Raw genomic sequence first — 19,888 nt, 5'->3', positions numbered from 1 at the left:
TGCTGCCTCTGGGCAGCCGCCAGTCTGGGTGAGGGCGGGAGACCAGGCCATCGGCTGGAGACACCAGGACCAGGGAGCCCCTGCTGGGGTGCCCGCATGCACCTCTGGGGTGCACCCCACGGCTGCAGCCCCTCTCTCGGACTGCTGTGACCTCAGTCCCTGGCCCCTGCCCCCCAACCCTGTGTCTGAAGTGCTGGAGCCATGCAGGACAGGGTCCCGTGGCCATGCAGGGCCACAGCGGGAGTCTGGTTTGACCTTGGATGGTATGTCAAGCATGTGTATGTCCAGCACACGGATGGCCAGGGGCCGGACAGGCTGAAGGAACCTCATCAGGCTGAACCCCCACCTGACTCAGAGGGCCCACAGCCGGGGCGAGGGTGCCGGGGCGTCCCCGGCAGAGTCGGGGACCCTCCTCCAAACCACTTCTCTGTCAGTGGGAGAGGGGCTCCGTTTCTGACCACCGGTCCCACGCCACGTGATTCTTGGAGGTCCTGCTGTCCTCTGCCACAGCCAGGGCACACAGTGCGGCCCCCCTGGGGCTGGACGTGACCACCTTCATCTGGAAATGAGCATGTGCACCAGGAGGGAAGCTGCCGGCTGCCCCGGGGTCACATGACCACACCACAGGGCAAGGACAGGCTATCAAGGCAACATCCAGGGGGCCGCTGCCCACAAGAGCTGGACACCAGGGGTTGGGGGGAGGGCCGCCCCCAAACAGGAAGTCCCAGCCTGTGTCCCTGGGACGTCTCCTTGCCTGGGACCCTCACCCACCTCAGGATGGGGGTGCTGATGAACTTTAGCTTCATTTGGAGAAAAGATAAGACTTTTATTGCCATTTTGGAAAGAAAATGTCTAGCCTTGGTTAGTGTGGCTCATGGACTGAGAGTCGACCTGTGAACCAAAGGGTCGCTGGTTCGATTCCCAGTCAGGGCATAGTCCTGGGTTGCAGGCCAGGTTCCCAGTTGGGGGCATTCAAGAGGCAACCACACACTGATGTTTCTCTTCCTCCTTGTCCCTCCCTTCCCTTCTCTAAAAATAAATAAAAACTTTAAAAGAAAAAAAAATGTCCTTTAGGCCTCAGGGACCCTGATCCCGATGAAGCTGGGGTCGAGAGTGCTGGGGCCTGCCTGCCTGCGGGGTCTGGCCAGGGCTGTGGGCCCCCTGAGGGGACAGCCAGTGCCTTCCGAGGCTGCACAGCTGGTGACAGGGATGGGGAGAGGCCGAAGGGGCAGAGACCCTGGGAGCTGCTGTCGTCACTGGCTGTGGCACCCAGACGCCAGGGCTGAGACTTCTCACTCCAGGGGTGCGCTGTCCTGGGAGACTCGGGGGCCCCCCCGGAGAAGCCGCGGGGCCTGGGGTGGGCCAAGCTGGGGGACGCGTGCCTGTGGCTGTGGCTGCCCCTGGGACGTTAAGTAGGTTTGCTTCTTCGACTGTGAGTGAGTTTCTACTCCTCTTTATTAGCGGCTAAAGACTAAAAATCATCTCTCGGAAGCTGTGGTCAGGGGCGGGCCGGCCTGCCCAGCCGCCCAGGGACGGGCCCTTCCGGGGTCCGCGGCCTGGTCTGCAGGGTGAGGCTGTCCTGCCAGGGCTCGTACACCAGCGTGTAGCTCTCCGCCCTCTTGACGGTGAACTTGTAGAGGCGGCTGGGCAGCAGGTTGTGGACCTCGAAGCTGCAGGCGGCCACGGGGATGAGCCCGCGCTGCAGGTGCTCCTGCTGCGTCCGCGGGTCCAGCAGCTTGAAGCGCAGCTCGAACTGCTCCGGCACCGCCGGCTGGATGGTGACGAACCAGCGCAGGGTCACCCAGTCCTGGTGGGCCACCGACTCTTTGCGGTCGAACATGACCGGCATCTTGGTGCTGAGCATGAGCCGGATGTGCGGGATCTTGGTGGCGCCGACATCCGACACTAGGCGGTGCTTGATGTGCAGACGCCCTGGCACCATCAAGGCCAGGAAGCTGTCCATGACCGCGGACAGGTCCGCCCGCCGCTGCTCCACCAGGGCCCAGCCCGCCAGGAAGGGCCGCGGGTCCGGCGACTCCAGCAGGGCGTCCAGCTCGGCGCGGCCCTGGTCCAGCTGCTCCAGCAGGTCTCCGAGCAGCAGCAGCTGGATCTTGGTCTGCGCGGTGCCCACCTTCTTCATGCGCTGGAACTTCCAGGGGTCGATGAGCTGGAAGACCGTGCTGGGTAGCACCAGCGGGTTCTGGTCGCCCAGGGCCAGGTGCTTGGGCAGGATCTCGACGTGGTAGGAGCACTTCCGCAGCAGCTCCATGCGGGCGTGGTGGCGCTTCAGCAGGTGGGGGCTCAGGTCGCAGGTCAGGAACTCCCGCAGGGCGTTGCGGCGGGCCGTGTAGGTCCTCCAGGCCTCTGGCTCCAGCAGCTGCCCGTCCTCCGCCTCCTCCACCTCCTCCTGGTCCAGGAAGGGCTGCAGACGGTTCAGCTGCACCTTGTCCGGACCCGTCACCTGGAAGGCCATCGTCTGCAGGGAGGGGCGGAGGACGGGGTGTGAGGGGACAGTCAGGTTGGCCTCTACTGTCCACCACCCCCCACCCTGGGCTCCCTGGGGGCGGTGTCTGTGTGTGCAGGTGGCTTCAGTCCCTTTGACCCCCAGACTGGGCTCTGGGGCCAGAACGACCTGGGCAGAAACCCCAGCAGCTGACCAGCTGTGTGGTCTGGGAAAGAGCTCAGGTCCTCGTCTGAAATGGGGGAAGCTGAGCCTCAGTGCGACCCTGCCTGAGCAGCCCCGGGGTCCCCGTGGGGTCGCTACTATCCCCAGGCCCCCCACACCTCACGGCCCGCACGGAGACAAGGGCCGGGCTCACCCCAAGCCTGCACAGTTGGAGACCAGGCCCAGCGGGGAGGCGGGGTGTCCCCAGGCCTCAGCCCCGGTCACCGAGCCCCTGCTGTGGCCTGGAGCTCCCCGACGCCAGGGGGACGCCCAAGGCTTCTTACAGATGGGGAGCCAGAGGGTCCAACGCTTTGTAGCTTGCCCTCAGTGCTGGGTTGGAGGCCGACCACGGACCCCGGAGCCTGACCTCCTTCTGGGCCACAATGCACCCCCAGCTCCCGGTTCTGGGTGTCAGTGCCCCCCACTGCCAGGTGCAGCTGGGGACCCAGGCCCAGCTGGGGAGGCCACAAGGCCATGAGGACTGTCGCTGCAAGCTGGGGCTCCTTGGAGAAGGAGCCATCCTCCCTAGCTGCTGTCCCAGGTCCCAGCTGTCCCCAGAGCCCCACGGCTTCACCTGGGAAAGCTCGGAGTGTCCCAGCAACCCAAGGGTGGACCAGGTGCAGGAAGACCCAACAGGGAGAGTGGCTAGCTTCCGAAAGCACCGCTAGGTGGCAGAGTACTGTGGAGGCCGCTGCCTCCCTCCCCAAAGGTCAGCCTCTGACGGCCCTGGAGTAGAGCGACCGGACCAGGACCTAGCACAGCAGAGAGGGTGTGTGGGGTGCGCTGCCCGCCCACCAGGACCCCAGGACTTAAGGCCTTAAGTCCTTCTCTGGCCTCTGGAGAGAACTCTTGCCCCTGGATCTGGCCACGGGTCAGGGGTGTCTCCGGTCCACAACAGTCTCCCAGGTAGAAAAGCTCACAGTGAACTCCTGGGCGGGGTTGCCAGGCGCCCTGAGGCCCGCCGACCCGGAGGCCCCGCCTTCTGCACCCGCCGCGCCTCCTCGTCCGCAGGCCCACCCCCTAAGACCTCCCCCCCACCGAAGCCCCTCCCCGCCCCCCGGCCCTCACCCAGCCACTCCGCGCGTCCTCTCGCCCCGCCGCCCCGAATGCGCGGCGCTCTGCGGCTCCACTGCGGAGAGTGGGGGCGCCCGGCGTCGCGCCGAGGCATCCAGCCTGTTGCCATGGGGATCCATGGCCTTTGTGACGTCCTGCGGGGTCCTGGGGTGGGGGCGGGGGGCGGCGGAGGCTCCGGGCTTGCGGGGGCGACTCCGCGCGGTCGGGTCCTTGAGGGGCTGCGAGTGGACGGCGCGGGGCGTGCTACGTGCTCCCAGGGCCCCGACGGGAGGAACCGCCAGATTCAGCCAGGCCTTTGCCCCGGGCTCCGCGCTTGGTCCCGGCTCCCAGGAGCTGTCCCTGGGCGTCGCTCTCTTCCTTCCGCCGAGCCGGGAGACACACACCGCCCGTGGCCCGAAATCCCCGCGCTCGAGCGAGTCTGAGGGAGGAACAACTGAGGGCGCAGCGGCCCTGCGTGGTCTTGCGGGCGCAGCGCTGCCTTGGGGCTTCTGGGCGGTGGTGGGAGCCTGTGGGGAATTTGGAGGGGTGCCCCTGCTTTGCCCGTGGCCAAAAGGCCCTGGGAACCCCTCGGGGCAGCTGCCCAGAGGCAGGGACCCTGAGAACTGGTAGGTGGATGGCACATGTCGCCCCAGTGAGTGGACCCCAGGCTTTCTGTCCCACTCAGGTGCCTTTCCGACGGGGCTGGACCAAGCCCCAGGCAGCCCCTTGAAGGTATATTCAGCAGCCTGGGTCTCCCCCGGCAGCAGTCAGTCTGACACCCCAGGAGCCCCTTGCCCACCTTGGGGAGGAGGAGGACAGGAGGCAGGAACACCCCATGCCGTCTTTGTCGCCTGCCCCTCAGAGGTCAGAGACGGGGCCCCTTCCAGGACCTGGCCCCTGTTCTTGAGTCCTCTCCCAGTCTGCTCTGTGGCCAGAGCCCCCCCCCCCAGCACCCCCACCCCTCTGGGCGACCCCTCCTGGCCCTGCCCTGGGCTCTCATGCAGCGATAAGGGCTGTTGTTATTGAAGGGTCTGAGGGGAAGGGCTGGACTGTTTGGAAGGGGTGCTGTCTGAAGCCGGAAGGGTGGGGAAGACCACCCCCTCCGCCCTGCAGCCCACCTGCAGAGAGGGGGTGGGCGCACAGCAGCGCCCCCTCCTGGGCCAGGCGCATCCTGGACCTCTGCACTAAACTGTTATTTTTTATTTATTTTAGATTTTATTGACTCATTTTTAGGGAGAGGGGAAGGGAGGGAGAAAGAGGGAAACATCCATGTGTGGTTGCCTCTCCTGCACCCCCTACTGGGGACCCTGGGCGCAACCCTTGCCTGTGGGCCACTGGGAATGGAACCAGACAGAAGGGTGCGGCTGGCCGGCCGGCCCTCAGCCCATGGAGCCGCATCAGCCAGGCTACAATTCAGCGTTTGGTTGGAGATCATTGCGGTCACACCCAGTTGTTGCAGGGGCCCCCGGGAGCCCTTTGCCGGTTTCTTGCAGAAACTCGGTGTGAGACAGCAGGGCAGTGCCGCTGACCTGCAGGGCAGGATGCCCGGCCTCATCCCGCCGTGCCCACTCCCGCCGTCCCCTGCCTCCTCGTCCCCTGGCAACCACCCAGCCCCAACCTGTCTCCTTGGAGAGAGAGCCTTGTGCATGCGCTGCCCTGCATGTGGAGGCCTGGGGACCCGTCCCGCCCGGTGGGCTGTGCGGCCCCGGTCGGCCATCCTCTCTGAGCCACGGCCCTGTCTGCTTTCTGCCTCTGGCCACCAGGCTGCGCTGCCCTTGGCAGAGTGACCCTGGCCCCAAGGGCGGGCGGTGACCGCCCTGGTGGGGGGGGAGCACACCTGAGCAGAGGCCCCTTCGGGTGGCCCGTGGGGGGTACTCAGCCAGAACGCAGGGGCCCCTGCTCAGCCCAGCAGACCTGGTCTGCGTCCTCGCCGTGTGGCTGTGTGCGAGGTGTCCTGACAGATGGGACACTGAGGCAGAGAGGTCCGCACTTGCGCTTACGGCCAGGGAGCCCGGAACACTATGGCCCGCCCACACACAGAGCTGCGGGCGCCTTCGCCTCACTTGACCCCCGCGCCCCACCCGGATCAGCACTGTCTCCAGGCAGGGCAGAGGGCAGAGTGGGGGAGGGAGCTGTGGGGCGGGGCTGCGCCCGGTGCTTCTCGGAGAGCCCTCTGCCCCCACAGAGGAGGAGGAGTCTGCCTCCCTCTGTCCTCATCACCTGGAGACAGAGGCCAGAGGCCAGTTCTTTTGAAACTGGGGGAGGCAGGGGGCGGGCGGCGTTGGTTTCTACTTCCCGACACAGAGACCTTGAGGAGGGGTGGACAGAAGCTGGCTTGCCCACCTGGAGGAGGAGGAAGACCTCAGCCCACCATGGGGGTTTTTGTCTGGGCTTCTTAGGGGGGCTGACAGGAGGCCTGGGGCTGGGCAAAGGCGGGAGGCCACAGGAAGCAGGAGAGCCCCACTGCCTGGCAGGAAGGAGCTGAGGGCCCGAGGCCGCCGCCGCTCTGGGGGGTGGGCAGTCTGCAGGAGGGCTGCGTGTGCCGTTCTCAGTGCTTGACCTGGAGTGCCCAGCGGAGTCGTCAGTGAGAGTGGACCCTCCCCTCCCTCAGCCCGCAGAGGCCCCTGGCGCTGATGGGCGGGGCCTGGCTTCCCAGGAGGAGGGGCCTTGTATCTGGATGGAGGGAAACCTGCCTGCCAAAGTCCAGGCTTGCACTCCGGGAGTAGGTGGTGGACAGGGGCAGTAGGTGGTGGACAGGGGCCGCCACAGGCCCTTCCAGACCCCCAGGTCTGTGTTTGTAAATGTCTTAACAACAGCCCCCCCACACACACACACAGGATGGGTCTCAGTTGCGCCGAGTGGCCGGCCCCTCGGGCCCCTTGCCCGCCCCAGTTCACTGTGTGGCTGCCTCCCCAGTTTGTAAACAGTAGCTGCCCCCCAGGTGTGTGGTGGGGAGCCCCCAAGGTGCAGCGCAGAGAAGAGAACTTGCTGCCTCTCTGGGGCCAGTGGGGGACAGTCTCGTGCCTGCATGTGGGGTTCACTCAGCACAGGAAGCGAACATTTGGGTGTCGACTGAGGTGGGGGCGGAAGGAGTGCGGATTGGGCCTCAGTTACCACCCTGGGTGCCTGAGCGGCCGGGCTAAGGGAGACAGGCTTGGGCAGAAAGATCAGGCCACCCACAGGCCCCGCCCCAGGGCCCCCTTCTGGGACCCGGCCGGCTGGGGTTTGCTCCCCGAGCCCGACCCGAAGTGCTGGGAGACCTGGGCAGCGGGCGGTTTGCCTCAGGGCGTGGAGGGTCCAGCCTCCGCCAGGCCCTTCCATGCAGCTGGCCCTGGGCTCAGATCCCAGGCTGGGCAGCAATGCCTCTCCCGCCTGGACCTGGTGGGGGGCAGAGGTAGGTCGCAGGGGCTGCCCCTCCCTGAGCCCCTGAGGCCCTGCCGGAGCCCTGGTGGCCAGCGCACGGAGGAACAAGTCCCGCCCACAAGATGCCCCAGAGGCTGGGTGGGGAGTGGCCATCTGTCGTGTGTCTCAGGGGTTAGAGGGCCATCCTGCCCCCAAGCCCGGTCTGAACAGCAGCCCGCAGCCAGGGAACCCTTTCTCAGGAAGCAGCCTGCCTTCGCCGAACTGCAGGAGAGGCTGGGCACTCTCCGAGGGCACCTGCGCCCCCACCCTCACATGACCCAGGGTGCTGGATGCTGGGGACGCTGGGCCGCGCCACCCCTCCCCACAGCAACATTTGCCTCAACTCATCCCGGGTGTCGGACCCCTGGCCTGCAGGGCCCCCGGCCACACCTGCGCACAGACGCCAGCTCGGAGAGGAGAGGCTGGCGCCCTCTGCCCAGCGTGGCTGTGTCCCCGGCAGGGGGCGGGACTCAATGGGCAGATAGGGTGGAGCCCGAGTCTGCTCCCGCCTCAGGGGAACTGGGCAGGGGCGCCCTGAGCCCTCCGGCCTGGGTCCAGAGACCCGGGCCCTCCAGGCCCTCCCAGGGTCAAGAGCAGCAGGTTTGGCTTCCCAGTTTTCTCCACAGCCCCTCCGGGTCTTGTTGAAGGGGCTGGTGTGGGGGGCTCCCAGCCCAACCCCGGCCCTGGGCCCCAGTGGGGCGTGGCCACCACCTCCCACGAGCACACGGCTACCTGTGTGCAAACCCTGTGGGTGCAGAGAGGCAGCGCTCAGTAAACACGTGTGGACTCAGACATGAACAGACATGGGTCTTGCACAGGCCTCAGCCCCCGATTGGAGAAGAGCTGGAGCTGACGGGGTGGCCCACCAGCTGGTTTATCACAGCTCAGGCCCCCCACCCAGGGCGTCTTGGTGTCCAGGACAGGGGACCCAGAGGCAGAGAACCCCCAGCTGTGTGGACGGCCCTACACACTTCCCTGGGCTGAGATGGAAGGGCGCGCTGGGTCCGACCACAGGAAGGTCAGGCAGGGGCTGGGGGGCTGTGGGGGGGCTGGCCGGTGGCTCTCGTGGTTGGGGAGTCCGTGGCGGCCGGGCCTCAGTGGTCCCAGGCCAGGATGCCGGCCAGGTGCAGGGTGGGTGGTGTGGGGGGCGGGCCCCTGGGTGACAAGCTCTCTGGGGAGACAGAAGCACCGTGCCTGCAGTGCGTACACCCGGAGCACTGATTTCAAGCCAAAGGAGGTGTCGCCGAGTAAGGAGGGAGGCTCTGGACACCATGGGGTCACCACGGATGAACAGTGGAGACACAGGGGGCCAGGTGCGTGGGGTCTGACTTCAGGGCCCCTGGCCCCCACCCTCCTGAGAGCCCCACGCTGGCAGCCATTGCCCTGAGGCTTGTCAAGACAGAGGCAGGCAAGGCCACCCTGTGGGGCACCACTGGCCACAGGCCCTTTGAGGGCAGATGAGTGACTGCTCCCCCAGAGGCACTTCAGGGTGGAGTGGGGTGGAGAGGTCAGCCGGAGGTCGAGGTGGGAAGGTCTGGCCGAGGGACGGCAGGGGCCCTGTGGAGCCCCAGCCTGGGTGGAGGGTGGGGGCAGGAAGGTTTGGTCTGAGTTTCTTGGGACCCCAGGCTGCAGCCGCTGACCCCTGCATGCTGTGCAGGGCCAAGGAGCTGGCTCGGGCCCCAGAAGGTGAGGGCTGGAGGCAAGTTCCTCTGCTTCGGGGGAGCAAGGGGCCCCTCTGGGCAAGGGCTCCGCCACCAGGAACGGTGCAGCCTCTTCGCTGGGAGCTGCTGTGAATGTGGGAGGGCTGGGCAGGCAGCCTCGGAGGGGAGGCATGTGCTGGGCGCGGTGACGGCCCCGAGAGGCAGGCGTGCGTGGGGGTCATCTCGGGTGTCTCATCAACCACACGCTGGACAGGTTTGCTCTCCAGAGCCTCCGGGCGGAGCCGGGACACTCAGTCCGAAACTCTCACTTCCTGGTGTGACGCAGAGTCCCTGCACATCTGCACCCAGGGACTCTAGACCCTGGGTGTGGACACACAGGCCAGGCCCGGGGCAGGGTGTTGGTGCGCAGGTGGAGGGCAGAGCCCTGTCCCCACCGACGTCCCTGCTGTCCCCTCCCCACGAGGCTGGGTCAGGACTGAGCAGGGCCACCCAGCACAGCACGTCTGTGACCTTGTTAAACAGCACACGCTCGAGAGGGGGTGTGCGGGGCTGTCACCGTCTTCTCTATGGACGCTTCCGACAGGGAGTGTCACCGTCCTCCGTCCTCACTGTCCTCCTGTCCGGCACAGAGTCTCTGGCAGCCCCTCTGGTGGGACGCAGCTCAGGTCAGGCCAGCAGGCTGACCCCACACCCCCGGCCCCACCCGGGCTCTGTCCCGGGCTGCCCGCTGCGGCCGCGGTCAGGGAGTGTGCGGCACGGGGGCCGTGGCGTGAAGGTGGCGCGAGGCTGCAGGACGTGCCTCAGGGAGGGAAGGGCGGTGGCTCCAGCTGGGCTCCAGCAGCCACCTGCTCTGTGCCTGGTGTCCGTCTGTCCCCAGGGGTCCAGTGGCCCTGGAGGAGAAGGAAGGGAGCGGCTCGTCCGTGACTCTGCCCTCGCAACTCCAAGCGTCACTGCTGAGGTTCTGGTCCTGTCACAGCAGGGCACCCCCATCGACCTTCCCTCCGGGCTCAGGCCCCCCACCCCACGGTTGCTTGGCGGGCACATTTCCCACAGCGGGTGGGCAACAGCAGCGCCCAGACCTGGCCCCAGGGAGGGGGGTGGGTGGAACAGGTGAGAGCTGGGGCTGACAGCCCAAGGGGCAGAGAGCTGCCTGTCACCCTGTCACGCCCGTCCTGGGAAGACACTGGATGCCGGGCGGGGTTGGGGGAGGGGAGGGTGGCCTGTCAGAGTCGGCCCCGCCCACCCACCACTCCCAGCCACCGTGTTTGTAGCAGCCCAGTGACAGGTGGGGAGGCCAGGTGGCCGGGTGCTGCCGCTTCGGCAGCCATGGTGTCCCGGGACCAGGCCCCTCGGGGCCCCAGGTACGTGGGCCTCTGGGACTTTGAGGCCCGGACGGATGAGGAGCTGAGCTTCCGGGCAGGGGACCTGTTCTGGGTGACAAGGAAGGAGGAGGAGTGGTGGTGGGCCACCCGGCTGGACGCAGAGGGCGGGGCCCTGGCTGAGGGCTACGTGCCCCACAACTACCTGGCTGAGGAGGAGACGGTGGAGTCAGAGCCGTGAGTGTCCCTGTGGTCTGTGTGGGCCACCAAGCTGCCGCCCCCGCCCCGCAGCCCCCTGACAGCACTCCCCACCCGGTGGCCAGGCTCGAGGGTGGGACAGGGGTGGAGCTGGGATGAGGAACAGTGGGGGCTCGGGGTTGGATCCTGACGTCTTGGTCCCAGGAGTGTGACTGCGTGTTTGCTGGGTGACACCTGGGGGTGGGGGCAGCAGAGGCGCGCAGCCCCTCCCCGGGGCCCCCCATGGGCACCTTGTGGAGCCAGGACCCAGAGAGGACAGACAGGCTGAAGCTGGCGGTGCTGGGGTCGGCGGGACCGGGGGCAGGACTGGGGCTTGGGGAGCCACCTTCAGACAACTGGAACCAGATGTGTGACCCAGTTGGGGAGGGAGGAAGGTCGCTGCGACACGCCCTTCTCGGGCGTGGGCGGCAGGCATCTGCTCTCGGCCTCCCCGCCACCCTGCCCCTGGCTCCGAGGCTTTGGAGGCAGCAGCCACCCCGAGGGGCTGCCTGGGGTGCGGGGACCTCATGATCTCTGAGCTGGGTCCTGGGAGGGGTGCTCCGCAGGAGGAGCCCTGAGGCGCCTCTGTGCTCCCCCATCCCAGAGTCCCTGCCCGTCGGCCCGCCTTGCCCGAGCTCATGCTGCGTGGCAGGCAGCACTGTGGGCAGGGGTGCAGCGTGGGCCTGGCTGGAGGAGACGCCCGGGCCCCAAGGGCAGCCGTGTGGAGGGAGGCAGCCTGGGTGGAGGGCGAGCAGGGAGCCCTGTGGGTGTGCAGGACGGGCCGCCCTGGGCAGAGGCCTTTTGTGCGGGGCCCGAGTTCCCACAGCTCGGGGAGGGAGGTTGGGGTGCAAAGGTCAGAGCCGCTGGCAGCAGGGGTCACCCGGGGAATTGCGGGCCCTACCTTGATACCCGGAGTCCAGACTCACCCACGTCCCGTGCCGGCAGCTGGTGTGCTGGGTTGGGCAAGGGTGTGCGTGCGTGCAAATGTGTGTGAATGCATGTGTGTGCAGATGTGTATGTGAGCCGTGTATGTGTGAATGCATATGTGTGCAGATGTGTATGTGGGCCGCACGCATGTGTGTGAATGCATGTGTGTGGGCTGCATGCATGTGTGTGAATGCATGTATGTGCAGATGTGTGTGTGGGCCGTGTGCGTGTGTGTGAATGTGTGTGCACAAGTGCATGTGTGGACGTGAGTGTGTGAACACTGTCCTGGGTACACAGCAGCTGCTTGGGTCCCTGGTTCGAGGGCACATCTGTGGCCTGGGTCACACAAGCACCCACATCAGCGTGGGCCTGTGGGTGGAGAGCAGGTCCCTGGGTCAGGGGCTCTGACCGCAGACAGTGCCCCCCCCGCCGGACAGGGTGGTGGGAGGTGCCTGCTCTCCCCTCTCCAGGTCACTAGGGCCTTTCCTGCCATTTAGAACCAGCCACTTGGGACTTCTGGGCTCTGTGATGGGCAGGGGCACCTCGGGTGGGAGAAAGTATCAGAGAGCAGCTGGGGCTCAGGGTGGGCAGGGCAGGGGTCAGACCGGACTCAGTGTGGGCTCAGGACCTCTTCTGCCACCCACTGCTGGCCCTGCAGGTGGTTCTTCGGCCGCATCTCCCGCTCAGAAGCCTTGCACCGGCTGCAGGCCGATGGCAACGAGCCAGGGGCCTTCCTGATCCGGGTCAGCGAGAAGCCGGGTGCCGACTACGTCCTCTCGGGTACGGCAGCCCCGTCCTGGCTCCGCGGGGGTCTCTGGGCTTAGCTTGGCGTCTTTTTGCCCCTAAACCTTTCCTTGGGGCTGCGGAGAGCTGGCTTCTCTGGCCTGTCCCTTGCATCTGGCTGTGCCATCCAGGACACCACAGCCCTTCTCTGGGGGTCTCAGAGACCCTGTGGTGGCGGCTGTCCCTGTGGTTCTCTCCTGTCACTGTTGGGAAGGCCACCAGGTGGGACGCCGGGAGTGGCACCCACTGGCACGCACCCCCTGGCCTGTCCACCACTCTCTGAGACCGGGTGGTGCCCACCGGCCCGCCCGCTCACACGCCCTCTCTCTGCCCCCGCCAGTGCGGGACAGGGGTTCCGTCCGGCACTACAAGGTCTGGAGGCGCGCGGGCCGGCTGCACCTCAACGAGGCCGTGTCCTTCCCCAGCTTGGCGGAGCTCGTGCACCACCACCGGGCCCACAGCCTGTCGCATGGCTTGCGGCTGGCCCAGCCCTGCTGGAAGGTAGGCCCTTCACCGCCCCCTGGGGCCCTCCATCCTCGGCTCCTCAGTGACCGGACCTGCAGCGTCACGCAGGGTCACACAGGGTGGGTGTGGGACTCAGGGGACTCTGGTGTCTGGAAGCAGGGGCCCCACAGAACTGGGAGTGGTGGGTCGAGCGGAGAGTGGTCCGCCCTTGGCCGGTCACTTTCACCTGTGGGCCGGCAAGGGGTCATGACGCTCCTGCTGCGTCCAGTGCGGCTTTCTTGCACGAGGGCCGTGTGCCCCCCGCCATCAGCGGAACGGAGCGGCAGCTGGGCCCGTGTCTCAGGCCCGGAGCAGGCAGTGAGGGACCCCTGGGATCCTCTGAAACCAGTGCAGTCCTGCCTTGGAGGATTGGCTACGGGCTCCCCCTGCTGGGCTCCGAGGGAACCCCCGCAGGACAGGCTGGGCCATGGGGTGTGCCCGCCTGTCCCTCCAGCACGAGCAGGAGCCGCTGCCCCACTGTGCCGACTGGGAGCGGCCCCGGGAGGAGTTCACACTCTGCAGGAAGCTGGGGTCCGGCTACTTCGGGGAGGTATTCGAAGGGCTCTGGAAGGACCAGGTCCGAGTGGCCATTAAGGTGATAGCCCGAGGTGAGTGGTCCCGCCCCGCCAGTCCCACCGGCAGGAGCCCCTGACCTCACTTGTGTGGGGGTGGGGGACAGGCTGCATGTGGCCCCCAAGCAGTACGGGGTGACGTTTTCCTGATAGTTGAAAACATTTGAAAAAATTTTTTATTTATTTTTAGAGGGAGGAGAAGGGAGAAAGGGAGGGAACGAAACATCACCGTGTGGTTGCCTCTCATACGCCCCCTACTGGGGATCTGGCCTGCAACACGGGCATGTGCCCTGACTGGGAATCGAACCTGTTACCCTTTGTACATTACCTTCTTAATGTACACAGAGAGCCGTCAAAATCACTGGCTTGCGGGAAATACGGCTCATCTGCAGCCTCCTTGGGAGGCACAGGGTTGGGGTCCCCCATGAGGGAACCAGGGGCCCGGGGTGCATGGGGGCACCCCTGGCTTGGGTGGACGTTGGGTCGGTGTGGCATGGTCAGGGTTCACGGAGTCACTGGGGGGGTGCTGGGGCACAGAGGGACTGGGCTGCGTCGGCCTGGCAGCAGGCATCCAGGGAGGGTGAGTGGATGGGGCCGCACCCACTGAGGCCGCTCCTCCCCCGCCCCAGATGACCTGCTGCACCAGCAGGCCTTCCAGTCGGAGGTGCAGGCCATGAAGAAGCTGCGGCACAAGCACATCCTGGCGCTGTACGCCGTGGCGTCCCTGGGGGACCCCGTGTACATCATCACGGAGCTCATGGCCAAGGGCAGCCTGCTGGAGCTCTTGCGGGGTGAGCAGACGGCAGCCGGAAGGGTGCTGGAAGGACAGGGGGGAACCCCACCCGCTGCGGACAGCCTTCGTCAGGCCTGTGCGGTGTGCAGAAGTGAGACACACCTGGCGGGGAGTGCAGCATGTCCGCTGTGGGAATCTGAGGAAGAGCAAACCAGGGCAAGCGGGGGACGGGGCCTCCTGTCTCCTGCACCCGCCCCAGGCTGCCCACGCCATCTCGTCACCTTAACTCAGTCTCCTCGGTCTCCTTAACTGCCCAGCACACAGGGCTGCCGACAGGCTGAGGGGCCCAGGGCCCCAAGTGGCCCCGTGTCTGGGACATTCTGACAGCCCAGGTGGGATTTGTCGGACGAGCGCCGTCCAGCCCGTGCTGCTGCGCCTGGGGGTCGACTCACCCACCCGCGTTTGGGAACTCTAAAGCAGACTGGCTCACAGAAGCAGGATGGTCACAGGCGGTGTTCCTGGTCAGTAACTGTCCTTCAGAAATGGGGCCTGTGACCATCTGCACACCCCATGCCACAGAGCTGGTGGACCGCTGGGTGCAAGGCTTCTGTTGTCACTGTGACGGGCGTCTCTGCACCCACTCCCAGTGTCCCGTCCCCTTCCTGTAGGTTCCTGACAGGGAAGCACGCTGATGTGTACAGCCGAGTGTGGGCTGACATGGAACATCCCCTTGGCCGGCCCACTGACCCGGCCCCATTGCCCACAGAGTCCGACGAGGAGGCGCTGCCCGTCCTGGAGCTGCTGGACATTGCTGAGCAAGTGGCCGAGGGCATGTGCTACCTGGAGTTGCAGAACTACATCCACCGGGACCTGGCTGCCAGAAACATCCTCGTGGGGGAGAACAATGTCTGCAAAGTGGGGGACTTTGGGCTGGCCAGGCTCATCAAGGTGGGACCTCGGTGGGGCAGGGTGCTGGGTCCCCGTGGGGTCTTGGGTCCAGGGAGCACCAGAGGTAGGGCAGCCACCCAGCATGGGCGGGGGACAGGCTGCTCAGCAGGGCGGGCAGACCATGACTGTCCACTTTTCCGAGCTTGTCTGATGGTGGCCCCTCAGCTATCGTTTGGGCATCTGCAAACTCGTGAACACGTCTGTAGGTCACTGTCCCACTAGGGCTCACACAGCTCCCCATCAGGGCTCCCTTGGGGAGAAGCCACGCTCTTCCTGTCCCCCAATTCCCAGTGCCGCCACCTGTCTGTCCTCCACCCACCCCCAGGCCCAAGGCCAGTCTGTCTCCTGTGTCCCGACAGTGCCCGTGCTCTGTGAGGGGCCTGCTGGCTATGCAGAGCTCCCCATGCCTTCCGTCCTGTGGGCACAGGTGCCCCCCACCCCAACCGGCGTGTCTTGTTGCAGGAGGACATCTACCTTTCGCGTGACCGCAACGTCCCCTATAAGTGGACGGCCCCTGAGGCGCTCTCCCAGGGCCTCTACTCCATCAAGTCTGACGTCTGGTCTTTTGGGATTCTCCTCCATGAGATTTTCAGCAGGGGGCAGGTGCCCTATCCAGGTACCAGGACCGGAGTGTTCTTGACCAGGCAGGGCAGGAGGGGGCGTCACCTGGGTGCTTTTCTGCGTGCCTGGGTGCAGCCCAGAGGGAGGGCCTGAGGTGTGAGCGTGGGGGGGTGCAGAGGGCAAATATGGCCCCAGGTCTCCGGGAGGGCCTCAGCCTCCCCCAGTGCCCACGTCCCACTCTCCACAGGCATGTCCAACCACGAGGCCTTCCTGCGGGTGGACGCAGGCTATCGCATGCCCTGCCCCACGGAGTGCCCGCCCACCACCTACAAGCTGATGCTCAGCTGCTGGCACAGGGACCCAGGGCAGAGGCCCTGCTTCAAAGCCCTGCAGGAGAAGCTCTCCAGCTTCGCCAGGTACGAGAACCCTGTCTGAGGGAGCGCCCACCCTGCCACCGGGCCCGAATCCAGCCAGGACTGCTCTGCCCTGGGCAGAAGATCCCCTCGTGGTCTGGAGCCTAGGTTACCCCTTCCCTTCTGAGACCCCAGGACCAGGAGTGTGCCGGGCCCTCCCGATTGACTGTGAGTCTGAGCAGGGCCAGCCTCTCCCCGACAGGAATGGAATTGTCCCTGGCTCTGACCCCAGCTACCAGCTCAGCCAGGATCAGGGCTGGGCCCTCTGGGATGGTCCATCGTGGAGACCCAGGCCTAGTCTCCCCAGCACAGGGCAGCCTGGATGAGGCTGCCCCACCCTGCGTGGACACACACAGGGTAGGCAGGACTGCTGCCGCTCAATGGACACACTCGGGGTCTGCAGCAGAGTGGCGGGGGAGCCGTGTGGGCTGCCCTCCCCTGGCCACTGGAGGCCAGAGCACCCAAGGCAGGCAGACGGTCCCACTGCCCTTCCCAGTTCCCCAAGTCGGACTTTGCCCAAAGCCAAGCTGCCCATGATACAAAGTGCCTTTTATGAAGCACCCCTGCCCCCCCACCCTCAGCCTTAGTTTTGAGTGCCTGGAGCCCCTACAAGGGGTTAGAAGTGACACCTTGGGAAGACTGCCCAGGGCTTGCCCCACAAAGGTTGGGACAGCCTCTGTCCTCCTCCCTGGTGCTGAAGGGGCCTCATCAAGGTCCTTTAAAGGGCGTAGGTCCCCTCCAGCTGATAGGTCACAGACCCACAGCCAGAGGTCCAGCCTGCCTCCCAGAGGCCAAGGAGCCATGGGCTGTGTCCCCTAGACAACAGGACCTCAGGGGCAGCTCTTGAGCAGGGGCACCTGCTCCCAGGCACCCTACCCTCCTCACCAGAACAGCTCCTGAAGAAGGGGAACCTGGCCAGCCTCAGAGTACACCCCCAGCAAGGCCCAGTGGATGGGGCCAGCTCCCACCCCCACCAGGACATGGGGCAGCTGGGTGACATCTCCCACAGCCTGGGACACACAGATAGAGGTGCCATCAGGGACGCTGGCCGCTCAATGTTTATTTCCCACTTGGTGCAAGGCACGAGGTTACGGGATGTAGGGAAGGCTCACACGTGGCTTGGGTAGTAAAGAGTAGGACTCCCTCAACTTCCTTTTTGGTGTTTTGCTGTTTTGATCTGAAAGAAGCTGGGACTACTTCTGCCTGCCACAGCCTGCGTGTTGTTCCGGGTAGGGAGGGGAAGGGAGAGGCGGGGCAGGAGGGATTGTGGAGGGGCTCAAGGAGCCTAGCGCCTCTGGAAGCCTGGTGGCTGCTGGCGGCCACTCAGGATGGAGGCCCAATGTTGACTTTGCTGGGCTGGCTGCCAGGTGGCTTCCTTGTGGCTTCCAGGTCACAGGTGATCACGCTGCTGGAGACCTGGGGAGGTTTCGAGCTGGGGAGGGAGCAGAGCGTGGTCAGAGGTGGCTCCCTGGGGACCCCCACTTCCCACACCGGCCCCCCGGCGGGGGGACTCACTGCTCTGGGGATTCCAACACAGTGGCCATGAATGGGAGAGTGGACTTCCCGAAAAAGAAGCTTGCCCACCAGTGACCTGGGTCAGCCTTGGGAAGACCTGGGAGAAACATAGTGGGGTCACGGGCTGCAGCCCACTCCTGGGTACCCCTCCCAATGGCTGCGGAGACTGAGAGAAGCAGACCTTGCACTTACCAGGGTGGTGGGGGATGGCTTCCGCAGGGCACTCCGCACTTCCACAGGAGCTGTTACTGGAAGTGGAGCCCAGGCGACCTAGGGGGAAGAGGCAGTCAGCCCCAGCCCGCAGCCTACTCCCCGCACATCCGGGGCTTCTTCAAGGCTTCTCCAGGGCTGGAGCTGGCAGGGCCCTAGGCAGCTCTGCGGGGGCACAGCCAGGGGGTTACTCACGCCGGTAGTAGTCGTGGGTAGCCACGAGCGAGCCGCTGGAGGGAATGGCTGCCATGCTCTTGCTTGTGGACTGGTGGAAACCTGTGCACGGGGGGGCGGGGAGCCCATTTAAGAACCGGTTGCCCCACTTAATAACCGGGCTCCTGGTCTGCCCCCTGAACCCCTGGGAGGGGCGGTGGCACGGGGTTTGTTTACCCAGCCAAGCCAACCGCCTACGGCTCCAACCAGCGCAAACTGGCTGCGCGAGTGGAACAATGGCGCTTTGTGCACCGGGCAGCCGTCTGGACCTCCGGGAATCGGCCGGGTTCCGGGAGGACACGGAGCCCACACCACTTCCCCGGCCCCGGGACCCGGCCCGCACGGCCCCGCAGCCCTCTCCCTGCCCTTCGCGCTTTCCCTCCCGCGCCCGCCGCCCCGCCCGTCTTCGAGTCATTCGGTCCCTCTCGGGTCTGTCCGCCAAGCGTTGTGCACCAGCCGTCTCTGCCGCCCACGGCCATCCAGGGCTCTCACCTCAGCGGCGACCCCTCGCGGACCTCGGCGCGCGATCACGGGTGGTGGGAAGCGGGGCGCTAGGCCACGGAGCCCATTTGCAAAGGACAGCGCAGCAGGCCGACCGACGAGTGAGCTGGGCAGTTGTGCGCAAGCGCGAACGAGCCAGCTTTTATCCCCTCTCTGCGCTCGCATCACGGGGGGCGGGGGCACTCAGGTCACGCCCCCTGGTTGGGCCGGGCCTTCCGTTGAGGCGGAAGTTCAGCCCCGGTGCATCCACCGGACCTGGGGTGGCCCGGGCGGCGCGGTGGCGTTACGTGACCCTCCGCCCCGTCCCAGAGCAGAGCCTGTCCCCACTTCCCCGACCCGGCCGTCCTCTCGGACCCCCGCTGGTCCCGCCTGTTTCCACCTGAGCGCCTGTGCATGCGGCGGGGGCGGCGGACAGTGGCCCCCGCACTTCCGGTCCTTTTCTGCCGCTGCCCACAGCCCTGGGTCAGGCCCCGCAGCCCAGCCTCCGCCGGGCTCCCGTCCTCGGCCTCGACTCTCCCTCTCGCTCCGCACAGACGGGGCTTCTGCTTATCTGCCCGCCCTCCCACCAGACGTGGGCTCTGGCTGGTACCCAGGGGCTGCTCTATGCCCCAGCACCCCAGTCAGAGGCCTGCTCTTCGCGGCCCTTCAAAGACTGGTGAAGCCCACTGGGGCCCCTTGACATCTCTGGTGGCTCTGGACGACAACATCGCAGTTTGTCAGTTCCAGCCTGCCTCCAGCAGCTTGCAAGGCCAGGGTGGGGTGTGCAGGGCAGGGCACAGGCAGAGGGGTTTACTTGAGTGGGAGTGTGGAGAACTGCTGTTTGGGGGTTTCTCCAGTAGCAGGGCACAGAGGCCCCTGTTGGGGCGACCGCAGAACACTTCCCCACAGTGCCAGGGGCCCTGCCACACCCTGGCATGTCAGTAAGGAGATGGACTTCCTTTCGGGTGTGGAGACCAGCCTTCCACCCCCAGCCTCCTCACCCGGTAGGAGCCCCAACTTCCCCTGCAGGGAGGGAGAGTCTGCAGCTTCGGAAGTTTGGCTCTTTGCTGTCTGGGGCCTGGCTGGCTGGGCAGTTTTCTTCTCCCGTGGTTGGGAGGGTCTTGGGAGGCCTGCGGGGACTTCAGGGGGATGCTGCCAGGAGACTCCACAGCCTCCGCGGGGCTCTCCAGATCTCCAGCACCCTCAGGAAGCCTTCCAGTGTTCCTGGGCCTCTGTCCAAGTTCTCGCTGATCAGGCCATGAAAGCAGGGCCCCAAGGGGGTGGTGTGGCACCTTCCTGGGGGGGCTTCTGGGGAGACCAGATGGGACCAGGAAGTGGGTGGGCTGGAGGCTCTCAGGAGCGGCTCCCACCTGGGAGCTGGAGCTCCTGTGGTTCCCCACATTGTTACTCACCTGTACAGTTACTCCAGCCACTGGTACTTGTGGGCAAGGTGAGAGGTCTGCTAAGGCCCCAGGGCCCCTCGACCTGCTCCCCAAGAAGGAAGAATGGGGTCAGGATTGGCTCTACACCAGGAGCGCAGCAGCCTCACCCTGAACTGGCACTGTCAGAAGACAGCTTGCTTCTCAAGCACAAGCTGGAGCCGCTGTAGGTAATGTCACCATCTGCAGAAGAAAATGCCACTCCTGAGTCGTAATTAGTAAGTGCCTACTATGTGAGAGGCACTTTGTGTGG

General features: G+C 65.9%; 3 protein-coding genes across 3 annotated transcripts; 1 reads left to right on the top strand and 2 right to left on the bottom strand.

Annotated features, from left to right (window-relative positions):
• Positions 1-850: 850 nt before the first annotated feature.
• FNDC11 (fibronectin type III domain containing 11) lies at positions 851-3,557 on the bottom strand. Its single transcript, XM_053671139.1, has 2 exons — positions 3,240-3,557; positions 851-2,476 (listed from the first exon to the last, which is right to left on the bottom strand). The coding sequence occupies exon 2, from the start codon at positions 2,471-2,473 to the stop codon at positions 1,499-1,501; it is 975 nt and encodes a 324-aa protein (XP_053527114.1). The 5' UTR covers positions 2,474-2,476; positions 3,240-3,557; the 3' UTR covers positions 851-1,498.
• A 6,517-nt stretch (positions 3,558-10,074) lies between these two features.
• LOC119055356 (protein-tyrosine kinase 6-like) lies at positions 10,075-16,930 on the top strand. Its single transcript, XM_037153559.2, has 8 exons — positions 10,075-10,337; positions 11,923-12,044; positions 12,388-12,548; positions 13,006-13,159; positions 13,753-13,914; positions 14,623-14,804; positions 15,267-15,420; positions 15,613-16,930. The coding sequence occupies exons 1-8, from the start codon at positions 10,108-10,110 to the stop codon at positions 15,798-15,800; spliced, it is 1,353 nt and encodes a 450-aa protein (XP_037009454.2). The 5' UTR covers positions 10,075-10,107; the 3' UTR covers positions 15,801-16,930.
• Positions 16,819-18,298, bottom strand: PPDPF (pancreatic progenitor cell differentiation and proliferation factor). Its single transcript, XM_053671285.1, has 5 exons — positions 18,209-18,298; positions 17,699-17,779; positions 17,486-17,563; positions 17,294-17,390; positions 16,819-17,210 (listed from the first exon to the last, which is right to left on the bottom strand). Exons 2-5 carry the CDS (start codon positions 17,751-17,753, stop codon positions 17,102-17,104), a joined length of 339 nt encoding a protein of 112 aa, XP_053527260.1. The 5' UTR covers positions 17,754-17,779; positions 18,209-18,298; the 3' UTR covers positions 16,819-17,101.
• Between the last annotated feature and the right edge of the window lie 1,590 nt (positions 18,299-19,888).

Source organism: Artibeus jamaicensis, unplaced genomic scaffold (genome assembly GCF_021234435.1).
Source record: "Artibeus jamaicensis isolate MK-2021 breed Jamaican fruit bat unplaced genomic scaffold, CSHL_Jam_final contig_685, whole genome shotgun sequence".
NCBI classification, from domain to species: domain Eukaryota; kingdom Metazoa; phylum Chordata; class Mammalia; order Chiroptera; family Phyllostomidae; genus Artibeus; species Artibeus jamaicensis.
The sequence above is the reverse complement of the archived record's forward strand: the minus strand, read 5'-3'. Positions and strand labels throughout refer to the sequence as shown.

Coding starts and splice junctions, on each gene's coding strand:
- FNDC11 (XM_053671139.1), bottom strand. CDS start 2,473: ATGGCCTTCCAGGTGACGGGTCCGGACAAGGTGCAGCTGAACCGTCTG.
- LOC119055356 (XM_037153559.2), top strand. CDS start 10,108: ATGGTGTCCCGGGACCAGGCCCCTCGGGGCCCCAGGTACGTGGGCCTC. Junction 10,338..11,922: donor GAGACGGTGGAGTCAGAGCC/GTGAGTGTCCCT, acceptor CTGGCCCTGCAG/GTGGTTCTTCGGCCGCATCT. Junction 15,421..15,612: donor GGGGCAGGTGCCCTATCCAG/GTACCAGGACCG, acceptor CACTCTCCACAG/GCATGTCCAACCACGAGGCC.
- PPDPF (XM_053671285.1), bottom strand. CDS start 17,753: ATGGCAGCCATTCCCTCCAGCGGCTCGCTCGTGGCTACCCACGACTAC. Junction 17,564..17,698: donor TACCCACGACTACTACCGGC/GTGAGTAACCCC, acceptor TCTTCCCCCTAG/GTCGCCTGGGCTCCACTTCC. Junction 17,211..17,293: donor GTGTTGGAATCCCCAGAGCA/GTGAGTCCCCCC, acceptor CTCCCTCCCCAG/CTCGAAACCTCCCCAGGTCT.